We start from the raw sequence: 12,202 nt of genomic DNA, 5'->3' as shown, positions 1-12,202 counted from the left end.
AATTATGAGATGCATAAATAGGGTTAATGGTCAGAATCGTTTTCTCAGAGTTGAAATGTCTAAAACTGGGGAGCATGCATTTAAGATGGGGGGGGGGGGGGAGTTCAAAGGAGATGTGAGGGGTGAGTTTTTTACGCAGAGAGTGGTAGGAGTCTGGAATGCGCTGCCAGGGGTGGTGATGGAGGCAGATACAAAAGGAGCATTTAAGGGACTTTTAGATAAACATATAAATAAGCAAGGAATGGACCAAGGGCAGGCGGAAGCGATTAGTTTAGTTCAGCACAATATCGTGGGCCAAAGGGCCTGTTCCTGTGCTGTACTGTTCTATGTTCTATGTTAATGTTTTGAGTCCGATTACCCTTCTTTAGTTCACCTATGGTTGACTATTGACACCTGCAATTAACACCCGTTCATCTATATCACTCCTCTGCTACCATTAGCACTCCTTTTGTCTCCTGCAATGGATACTGTCACAATCTTCCACTTGTTCATCCTCCCCTTTGTCAAGTGTAAATGCCATCTTTTTCTAGGCCCCTTCGGTTCTGGAGAGATCACACCAGACTTGAAGTGTTAATTTTGTGTTCTCTCCACAGATGCTCCTGAACCTTTCTCCATCACTTTTTATTTTTGTTTGTTTCAGATCTCCAGCATCCACAGTTTTTTGTTTTTATTACATTAAAGTTTAAAAACATTTATTTAAATAGCCGTATAAACATGTAAGTGCGAGATGCAAACCCCAAGCTGCCTTACATTTCCTCAGTCGTTTATTTATGTAAAATGTTTTACTTTTTCAAAAAAACTCTTTGAAATTAATTGTTATTGCTGGTGCATAAATGATTGAACAAATAAATGGAAATAATTCCTTGTCTTATTTAAAAACAAATCCTGAAACTTTGCCACTATTTGCTAAGTAAATCTCAATTTTATTTAAATGCCAATCAATTCAAATGTCTATGCTTCCCTTTCAGAAATCAATCACACAGATATTAAACTGGATAACTAATATCTGGAAGTTGCCTTTAAAGTAATCTTTTATTTATAAAGTTACATTTGAATCTTTACTTTCAAAAATTAATAGCCTTGATCATCATATGGAAAATTTACAAGTAGACCACATTTCTACGTTACCTTTTGTTGAGTAAAGCATAGAAATCCCGTGCTCCATTCCCAGCACTTATCTTTCATAAATAAATCTAAATACTCAGTAAGAGTGAGTTTAAAATCTGGTAATAGGTATAATAGCCACACGAAAATTGTAAAGCACTCCTGAAGTAGCTTTATCACTTACTTACTGTGAGCAGTGTCATAGGCAATTTATGTTTGGATTCATACAATCATATAACATGGAAGTAGACCATTCGATTTGTCTCTTTGGAAATGTTGATCACTTAATTTCTGCTCCTTTTGAAGATGCTTCAAGGTTATAACATTTAATTTTTAAGTATTTGTCCAAATTTCATTTGAAGGTTACTGTTGAATCTATTTCCACCACCTTTTCAAACAGTTAGTTGCACACCAATTTGCAATTTCACATTTGTAATTTGCACAAATGTCCCCAATTTGCTCAATAAATATCTTCTTATTTACCTCTTATAGATTTTTCTTTTATGCAGGCATGCATATTTCTCTGTACATATGAGGTCATATAGAAAGGGGACAACATTTTTTTTTATCAGTTCATTCTGACTTCATGAAACTCTGAGGATTTATGTGCAATTGTCAATTTACAGAGAATCTTTCCCGACAACTGAAAATACCCTCCAATGTTAGATCTTCTCAAAGAGGATTTAACTTTGACAGAATCCTACTTACAGCAATAGAATCTTGAGGCTTTGAAGGGACACACTAATTTTATATCCAGTCAGCAAAATAATATACTGTGTGTTACACAGTATCATGGTCTTGTTCCTGAAAAGTAGAGATATTCTATGGCTAAGAGCAACATTATGGGGGAAATTTGCTTGTAGAAGGACACTTTAGTGGTCATCAATATGGAAATAATATGTTAAACCTTGCGTTTCGGGGTAAATTGCCTAATATTTGCTAGCTACGTAGAAAAAATAAAAATTCAGATGAAACTCTAAATTTGCAAGCATGAAACCTTGTACAACTGCCTCACTCACATGACAATCAATCTGTAATTGACTTCAGGATGATTAGAGCAAGGAAGCATATGCTGGAAAGAGATCAGGCTCTATAAACACCAGCTAGACTTTGGCAGTAGAAATAATACGTGGTGTGCTACATGGTATACCACTCTGTACATTACCCAACAACTCATTTTCTGACTTCTTGAGCTTACAACAAAGGAGACCTACAGCTCTGCTGCTCTTATCCTAATTCAGGCTATGTCTTGTTCATTTATCACCCTTGTGATGCTGACACATGTTGGCTCTGAGTTGTTCAGCAACTACATTTTAATTTTTTAATAGAGCGTGCCACTCTGCCCATCGCGTCCACACCAACCCTCCGAAGAATACCCCACGCACTCACTGCTCTGTAACCTTACATTTCCCATGACTAATCCACCTAGCTTGCATATCTTTGAACACAATGAGCAACTTAGCATGGCCAAACTACCTAACCTTCGGACTATGGGAAGAAACTAGAGCAGTTGGAGGAAACCCACATAGGTATGAGGAGAATGTGCAAATTCCAGACACACACCAGTCACCTGAGGGTGGAATTGAACCCTGACACTGTGAGGCAGTAGTGCTAACCACTGAGCTGCTGTGCTGCTAGTAAAAGAAAAAAAAATTGTTATCCTTGTTGTCAGCCTTTTTTATGGCTGTGTCTATCTTTACACTCTGTCATTATCTGCAGCCCTACAACCCTCTGCACCTCTGATTTTAATCATTCCTATTATTGTTAGCTGGGTTCTAAATTCTGGAATTCACTACCTAATTCTCTTTCCTTCCCTGCCTCTCACTTCTTCTTTATGATGTTGCTTAAAACCTCTCAGATGAGACTTCTGGTCATTTGTCCTCATATCTCCGTACATGGTGCAAATTTTGTTTGATGTTATTCCTATGCATGACTTCAGGCATTTTACTGCATATATAGGACTATGTAAACCTGCATTTGTTTTGTAATATTAGCAGGACCAAACGTTGACTGATCCATTCATGCATGTTGCTACTTTACTGAAGAGTTCAGTGTGATACACAATATTATACCCTCAATATCTTGCAGGTACAAAATAATTGACGGCACAGATGGAATCAGAGGATCATTCCTGGTTGACTATGCGTGTTTGAATAATGAACAGTCATTTGCTTTTGGAAAAAATGAAAGTTTAAATGCGACCATGATTCAGCAACGGAGGTCCTTTACTGTTCATGAAAATGAAAGTCTGAACGTTACTGTGAGCATTGAGTCAGGTCTGGTCAGAGACCCTCGACTCTTTATAAAGAACTGCCATGTTGAGTCATCAACACATGAACCTGAAGGGGACAAACTGATAGAAAATGGGTAAGAAAAGAGGTTTGAGCTCAACAGTCAGTTCCCAGTAAGAATGGCATTTGATAGAAGAGATACCTTTGCAGTCTGGAAGTTGAATTAATGTTACTTAAAATGTAATCACAAACACAGTAGCTACAACAGCAGGTCAGAAGCTAGGAATACTGTGGCAGGTAACTCACCTCCTGACTCCCTAAAGCTTGTCCACCAACTACAAGGCACAAGTCAGGAGTGTCATGGAATACTCCCCTTGTCTGGATGAGTTGGCCATGCTAAATTGCCCACAGTGTTAGGTGTGTTAGTCAGGAGTAAATATAGGGTAGGGAAATGGGTTTGGGTGGGTTTCTCTTCGGAGGGGCGGTGTGGACTTGTTGGACTGAAGGGCCTGTTTCCACACTGTAGAGAATCTAATCAGAGTGCAGCTTCAATAACACTCAAGAAGCTTGACACCATCCAGCCTGCTTGATTGGCACTTAGTCCACAAGCATTCCTTCCCTCCAGCATTGACACTCAGCAGCAGCAGGTTGTACAATCCACAGGATGCACTGCAGAAATTCACTAAAGATCCTCAGACTCTTCTATCAAGAAGGATAAGGGCAGCAGATATAGGGGAACACCATCACCTTCAAGTTCTGCTTCAAGCCACTCACCAACCTGACTTGGAAATATCTCACTGTTTCTTCACTGTCACTGGGTCAAAATGCTGGAATTCCCTCCCTAATGGCAATGTGGGTCAACCCACAGCAGGTGGACAGTAGCGGTGTAAGAAGGCAGCTCACCACCACCTTCTCAAGGGCAACTAGGGACAGGCAATAAATGCTGGCCCAGCCAGCAACACCCACATCCCACAAATGATTTTAAAAAAAATTGAGTAAAGTTGAAAATTTCATGGACTACGTAATCAGTTTAAAAGAATGCAAACATATCATAATCATAATGTAAGAATAGATAAATTCCACAAGCAATAGGGAAATGGTGGACTGGACATTAAAGGAAATGTAATATTTAATTAAAATTATATTGAAATTACAAATCAACACACCATTTCTCCATACCAGATACTGAAGTTCATGTCATTAAATCACTTCGTACTTTACTGAAAACCTGAAAAATGTAAGAAATAGAGCAACTTTGATACACTTCCATCCCTCATTTTATTGGGTTGAATTTAGTCAAATCTCTGAGTTGTCTTAAAGATTGTTATGGGTGTGGAGGTGATATCCGATTCTGAAAATATTTAGATAGCATAAGAGGTTTTCTGAACTGAATACTCATGTTGAACATGGAGCTTTTGGACATGAATGACATTGTAAAAGTGGTACTGAGAGTCAAAGAACAATGTCAGATTCTTTCAATTTGGGCAGTTTGCATGGGTATGAGGGAAGGATGCTGCACAGGAATTACATTTTTGATCAAAGGGTGGAAAAAAATCATTGCAGATCAAGAACAGGCTGTGGAAAGGCAATGCCCACATTGTCATCCCATTCCAAGCCATTACACAATCCCTATTTTCAACACTTTCATCTTTATAAGGGTATAGCTGCCTAACTTTATTTCAAGGGGAATTTGCAAACGTTAGCACTGCTGCCTCAGAGCACCAGGGACCCAGGTTCGATTCCACCTCGGGGCGACTGTCTGTGTGGAGTTTCCCTGTGTTTGCATGTGGTTCCTCCGGGTGGTCCGCTTTCCTCCCACAATCCAAAGATGTGCAGGCTAGGTGGATTGGCCAAGCTAAATTACCCATAGTGTCCAGGGATGTAGAAGCTAGGTGGATTAGCCATGGAAAAGCAGGGTTAAAGGATAGGGTGGTGGGATGGGTCTGGGTGGGATGCTGTTCAAAAGGTTGGTAGGGACTCAATGGACTGAACGGCCTATTTTCACACTGTAGGGATTCTATGTTCTATGACTGTATTTACATGGCATTATATTTAGTAGATTTTGGCCAAATATTGCTACCTCATATTATGGTTTACTCATGATTTAGTGCTGTATACTTCTTACAAATAGTCCTTACATTAACTAAGGACAGCTCGCAATCACAATGGATGCACACACTGCTATATTGATATTTTTCATTTCCTTCTTGCTACCAGTCTGTCCATTTCATTTGTCTATTCCTCTAAATGCTGAGATTTGATTCCAAGTATGGCTACACATCTCATTTTGTTTTTAATTATTGAGGCAGTCAAAGGATCAAGCCTACACACACAGTTCAGAAACTTCAAACTAAGTAAAACATCTGGTGTGCTAAACTGGCCCCATTATTGAAATAGAACAAAGAACAAAGAATAAAAAAAAATTACAGTCCAGTAACAAGCCCTTCAGCCCTCCAAGCTTGGGCTGATCCAAATCAGCTGTCTAAACCTGGCACCCAATTCCTAAGCATCTGTATCCCTCTGCTCCCCACCTACTCATGCATCTGTCCAGACACATCTTAAGTGAATCTACCACCTCTGTTGGCAATGCGTTCCAGATGCCCGCCATCCTCTGTGTGAAGTACTTGCCGTGTATCTCCCCCTTAAACTTTCCATCTTTCATCTTGAAACCGTGACCTCAAATTACTGAATCCTTCACCCTGGGAAAAAGCTTATCGCTATCCAACCTATCTGTACACTTCATGATTTTGTAGACCTCAATCAGGTCCCCCCTCAATCTCCTTTTTTCTAATGAAAATGAACCTGATCAACTCAACCTCTCTTCATAGCTAGCACCTTCCATACCAGGCAGCATCCTCATAAACCTTCTTCCTACCCTCTCCAAAGTGTTCACATCCTTTTGGTAATATGGCGACCAGAACTGTACACAGTATTCTAAATGTGGCCAAACCATAACATGACCTGCCAAGCTTTTATACTCAGTACCCTGTCCAATGAAAGCCAGCATACCATATGCCTTCTTGACCACTCTATCCACCTGTGCAGCAACCTTCAGGGTACAATGGACCTGCACTCCCAGATCTCTCTGCCCATCAACTTTTCCCAAGGCTCTTCTGTTAATTGTATAATTTGCTCTAGAATTAGACTTGCCTAAATGCATCACCTCACATTTGTCTGGATTGAAATCCATCTGCCACTTTTCCTCCCAACTCTCCAGTCTATCTACATCCTCCTGTATTCTTTGACAGTCCCTTATGCTTTCTGCTACTCCACCAATCTTCGTGTCATCTGCAAACCTGCTGATCATACCAACAGTGCTCTCTTCTAGATCATTTATGTATATTACAAACAACAGTGGCCCCAACACTGACCCCTGTGGAACACCACTGGTCACCTTTCTCCATTTTGAGAAACTCCCTTCAACTACTACTCTCTGTCTCCTGTTGCTCAACCAGTTCTTTATCCACCCAGCTAGACCATCCTGCACATCATGTGACTTCATTTTCTCCATTAGTCTACCATGGGGAGCCTTATCAAATGCCTTAGTAAAGTCCATGTATATGACATCAACAGCCCTTCCTTCATCTATCAACTTGGTCACTTCCTCGATGAACTCTAATAAATTGGTAAGGCACGATCTCCCCTGCACAAAACCAAGTTGCCTAAGACTGATAAGCTCATTCTTTTCTAAATATAAATCGATCCTATCCCTCAGTAACTTCTCCAGCAACTTTCCCACTACCAACATCAGGCTCACTGGTCTGTAGTTACCCAGAATATCCCTACTACCCTTCTTGTACAGGGGGACAACATGAGCAACCTTCCAGTCCTCCGCACCTCACCCGTATTTAAGGATGCTACAAAGATATCTGACAAGGCCCCAGCTATTTCCTCTCTCACCTCTCAGCAAACTGGGATAGATCCCATCCAGTCCTGGGGATTTGTCCACCTTAATAACCTCTAGCCTACCCAACACATCTTCCCTCCTTATGGCAACGTGATCCAGACTAATCAAACTTCTATCTCTAATCTCAACATTCATCATGTCCCTCTCCTCAGTGAACACTGATGCAAAGTAATCATTCAGAATCTCACTCATTCTCTCAGGTTCAACACACAGCCTTCCTTCATTATCTTTTAGTGGACCAATCCTTTCTCTAGTTACCCACTTGATTCTTATATAAGAATAAAATGCTTTGGGATTCTCCTCAATTCTGCTCGCTGAAGCTATTTCATGACCCCTTTCAGCCCACTTGATTCCTCGTTTAAGACTTGTCCTGCTCTTCTGATATTCCTCCAGGGCCCATTCTGTTCTTAGCTGCCTAGACCTTATGTACGCTTCCCTTTTCCTCTTGGCTAGTTGTACAATTTCTCCTGTCATCCATGGTTCACGAATCTTGCCTTTCCTATCCTTTGCCTTCAACGGGACATGCCTATCCTGCACTATCTTTAACCTATCTTTGAAAATCTCCCACATATCAAATGTGGACTTCCCTTCAAATAGCTGTGTTCTATCCACATTTCCAAGCTCCTGCCTAATTTTGATATAATTGGCCTTGGCCCAGTTTAGCACTCTTCCCTTAGGACCACTCTCTTCTTTATCTGTGAGTATTCTAAAACTTACAGAATTGAGGTCACTGTTCCCAAAGAAATCCCCCACTACAACTTCTACCACCTGGCCTGGTTCGTTTCCCAGTACCAGATCCAATGTGGCCCCTTTTCACGTCAGATTATTGACATATTGCCCTAGAAAACTCTCCTGGACGTTTGTTACAAATTCTACCCCATCCAGACCTCTGACACTAAGTATATCCCAGTCAATGTTGGGAAAATTAAAATCTCCCATCACCACCACCCTTTACCGCTACATCTTTCCATAATCTGTTTACCTATTTGTTCTTCTACCTCACGCTCACTGTTGGGAGGCCTGTAATACAGCCCCAACAATGTAACTGCACCCTTCTTATTTCTCAGCTCCACCCATAATGCTTCACTACTCAAGATCTTCATAGTGTCCTCCTTTAGCACAGCCGTGATATCATCCCTGACCAGCAATGCAACTCCCCCCCTCCTTTTACTTCCCTCCCTGTCCTGTCTGAAGCGTCTATATCCTGGAACATTTAGTTGCTTCAACCAAGTTTCTGTGATGGCAATAACGTCATACTTCCAGGCACCAATCCAAGCCCTAAGTTCATCTACCTTACGCACTATACTCCTTGCATTAAAGTAGATGAATTTCGGGCCACCAGTTCTTTTGCGTTCATCTGCTCACTGCCTACTCTTCCCTTTAGAAAAACCATAATTGGATAAACAATGAAATTACTTGCATTCTTCCAGATTCTTTCATTGCTTCAGAATGCCAAGTGCAACGCTGCCAGTTTGAGTACTTTTTGAGGTAAAATTCATAGAATCATAGAGTCCCTACAGTGTGGAAACAGGCCATTTGCCCTAATAAGTCCACACCAACGCTCTGAAGAATAAACCAACCGGACCCATTCCTGTACCCTATTACTTTACATTTCCACTGATTAATGCACCTAACCTAACCATCCCTGAACACTACGGGCAATTTAGCCTGGCCAACTCACCTAACCTGCACATTAGATTAGATTAGATTAGATTAGATTACTTACAGTGTGGAAACAGGCCCTTCGGCTCAACAAGTCCACACCGACCCGCCGACGCGCAACCCACCCATACCTCTACATTTACCCCTTACCTAACACTACGGGCAATTTAGTATGGCCAATTCACCTGACCTGCACATCTTTGGACTGTGGGAGGAAACCGGAGCACCCGGAGGAAACCCACGCAGACACGGGGAGAACGTGCAAACTCCACACAGTCAGTCGCCTGAGGCGGGAATTGAACCCGGGTCTCTGGCGCTGTGAGGCAGCAGTGCTAACCACTGTGCCACCGTGCCGCCCACATCTTTGGATTGTGGGAGGAAACCCGGGACAAACCATCGCAGATGTGGGGAGAATGTGCAAACAGACAGTCTGGTTGTTGTTGTAATTGGGAACAAAAGCAACAGCCAATTAGTGAATTGAAAGGACCCCTCCAAACAATGATTTAATTATTAAAAATTAAACGTGGTAGAGCCATGTGGTCAGCATAGGAGCATTTGTGGAGAGAGAAACAGATTAAATATTTTGGATCAATGAGCTTTCATCAGAATTGGATAGTGACTGAGTAATCTGTTTTATTTGTTGATATAAAATTTATTTCTATTATTTAGATTGAGGGATCATCCAAACAATAGCACCAGTAATAGTGTAGCACTCCCACTGTACTGCCCTGAATTATTAGCTTGGATTATGAGCTGAGGGGCCTGATGAGCTTGAGTTCATGACTTTCTGACTCAGGCAAAAGTCCAACCATGAACCAAGAGTGATACCTTTAAGATAAGACAGGACTTGGCTGTGATGCCCATGAAGATTGAATAGCTCACTGACCATGTTTGGGCACATAGTTGAAGACTTGGTCATGGATTCCTTGGTTCTCATTAGCCTTGGGGCTCTAATCAGATTCTTCAGGAAGGAGGGATAAAAATGTTTTCGAGTGAAAGATGTGGAAGGTTTTAATCAATAGATATTTGGTCTGTCTTCTTTTCTCTTGTTAGGTGTTCAAAATCGAAAGGGGTCTCAATTTATCAGAATGGAAATGCCTCACTGGTGTTGCTCTCTGTAGACACATCTGTTGCAAAGAACTCCACATATCTGAAATGTGAATTGCAAATCTGTGCTGAGAACCAATGTGCCTGCACCAATCGCGTGAGTGAAAAGCACATTGTTTGTCACTATTCAGTGAACGACTTGTTTCCATATGTAACGTTAGAATTGTGTTCCAGTTAGTGTTTATGACAGAGACAAGGGGCCAAATGGCCTTCTCTTTCTGAATGCATCATTCTATCATTTTCTCTGCTTATTAATACCTGCCAAAACTCTTGACCGGTTAACAGGTTAAACCACTGTCAGAGCCTCAAACCAGAAAAATAGTCATAAAGGACAGCCTTAATCCATTTCTATCTCCAAATTATTTTTCTGTCTTTCTCCTCTTGCTCAAGTGAGAGTGACCATGTGAAGATCTAATTCTGGAAATGCTGACAGCACCTTCCCATTGACAGCTGGCAAGGGAACTCTGTTTTGATCTGTTGATTTTAACAGATATGAACATCGGCTTATAAGTTGGGTTGTCAATTTGCTATAATCCATTTAGCCTTCCTGCATCAAGTTGGGTTCTACTTCAATGAATCTATTTTGATTTTGGGGAGCATTGTTCTGATATTTGACGCTTCCCTCATCCAGATCCAATCTGTAAGTTCTTGTTTTTTTTCTGTTTCACTTCCTGGTGTTGGGATGCTGAGGTAAATTGTACCACTGTGTGAGCTCAGACTCAGGGTTAAACATGAACTTGGTTGCTCTATGGGACTCAGAGCCACATCAAGTGTCTGTTTACATGCTTCATGTTTTATTTTGTTTGTTAAAAGAATTATTACATTTCTGAGGAAGTCCTACTTTAGCAGGACACTCAAAATGTCAGAACAACTGTTCATTCTAAGTCTGTCCAAGAGAAAGGCTGCAGTAGTGGGTACAGTGAATTCTTTCTTGATTATATGTTTTTGGAGATAAGTCTCTTGTTTAAACTTAAAATATAAGCCATAGCTATTAATTTAACCTGGGGCAGTGTTTGTAGAGGAATAAGACGGTGTTATTTTCTGGGTCTGTAGATTGTGAAGGAGCAAAAATGGCCTTTGCAGTGATACGTACTTCTTGTCAGATGTGGGAGTTTACAGAGAGTTTAAGGGTTACTGCGGATTATATCTGCCATAAATGCTGTTGGATGCGAATCTTATCAGGTCGAGTGGATCGGTTGGAGAGACAGATAGCAGCGATGAGGAATTTGCAACAGCAACAGTATGTGATGGATGGCAGTTATAGGAAGGGGGGAAAGTCTCAGATACAGTCACATAGATGGGTTAACTCCAGGAAGGGTAAGAGAGGTTGGCACCGAGGGCAGGAGTCTTTTGTGGATATGCCCATTTCAAAAAGGTATGCTGTTTTGGAAAATGTAGGGGGTAATGGATTCTCAGGGGAACGTAGCATGAACAGCCAAGTTTCTGGTATTGAGACTGGCTCTAATGCAACGAGGGGTACGTCGGCTTCCAAGAGATCAATTGTGTCAGGGGATTCTGTAGTCAGAGGTACAGACAGACGTTTCTGTGGCCAGCAGAGAAAAAGCAGAATGGTGTGTTGTTTCCCTGGTGCCAGGATCAAAGATGTCTCAGAGAGGGTGCAGAATGTTCTCATGGGGGAGAGGGGCCAGCAGGAGGTCATTGTCCACATTGGAACCAACGACATAGGAAGGGAAAAGGTTGAGATTCTGAAGGGAGATTACAGAGAGTTAGGTAGAAATTTAAAAAGGAGGTCCTCAAGGGTAGTAATATCTGGATTACTCCCAGTGTTACGAGCTAGTGAGGGCAGGAATAGGAGGATAGAGCAGGTGAATGCATGGCTGAGGAGCTGGTGTATGGGAGAAGGATTCACATTTTTGGATCATTGGAATCTCTTTTGGGGTAGAAGTGACCTGTACAAGAAGGATGGATTGTACCTAAATTGGAAGGGGACTAATATACTGGCAGGGAAATTTGCTAGAACTGCTTGGGAGGATTTAAACTAGTAAGGTGGGGGTGGGGCCCAGGGAGATAGTGAGGAAAGAGATCGATCTGAGACGAGTATAGCTGAGAACAGACGTGAGTCAAACAGTCAGGGCAGGCAGGGACAAGGTAGGACTAATAAATTAAACTGCATTTATTTCAATGCAAGGGGCCTAACAGGGAAGACAGATGAACTCAGGGCATGGTTAGG

General features: G+C 41.5%; 1 protein-coding gene across 1 annotated transcript in view; it reads left to right on the top strand.

The window, feature by feature from the left end:
• LOC122555580 (uncharacterized) overlaps positions 1–12,202 on the top strand; it is a 132,622-nt gene that overhangs the window by 110,956 nt on the left and 9,464 nt on the right. Inside the window, exons 22-23 of the mRNA XM_087992481.1 lie at positions 3,193–3,471; positions 9,958–10,108. Coding sequence (XP_087848607.1) covers positions 3,193–3,471; positions 9,958–10,108 — 430 coding nt within the window. The remainder of the gene's footprint in view (positions 1–3,192; positions 3,472–9,957; positions 10,109–12,202) is intronic.

Source organism: Chiloscyllium plagiosum, unplaced genomic scaffold (assembly GCF_037043375.1).
Source record: "Chiloscyllium plagiosum isolate Xiang-an unplaced genomic scaffold, Cpla_swu_hap1 HiC_scaffold_12, whole genome shotgun sequence".
Taxonomy (NCBI): Eukaryota; Metazoa; Chordata; class Chondrichthyes; order Orectolobiformes; family Hemiscylliidae; genus Chiloscyllium; species Chiloscyllium plagiosum.
Note: the sequence above shows the minus strand (reverse complement) of the source record. Positions and strands in the feature narration are given on the sequence as shown.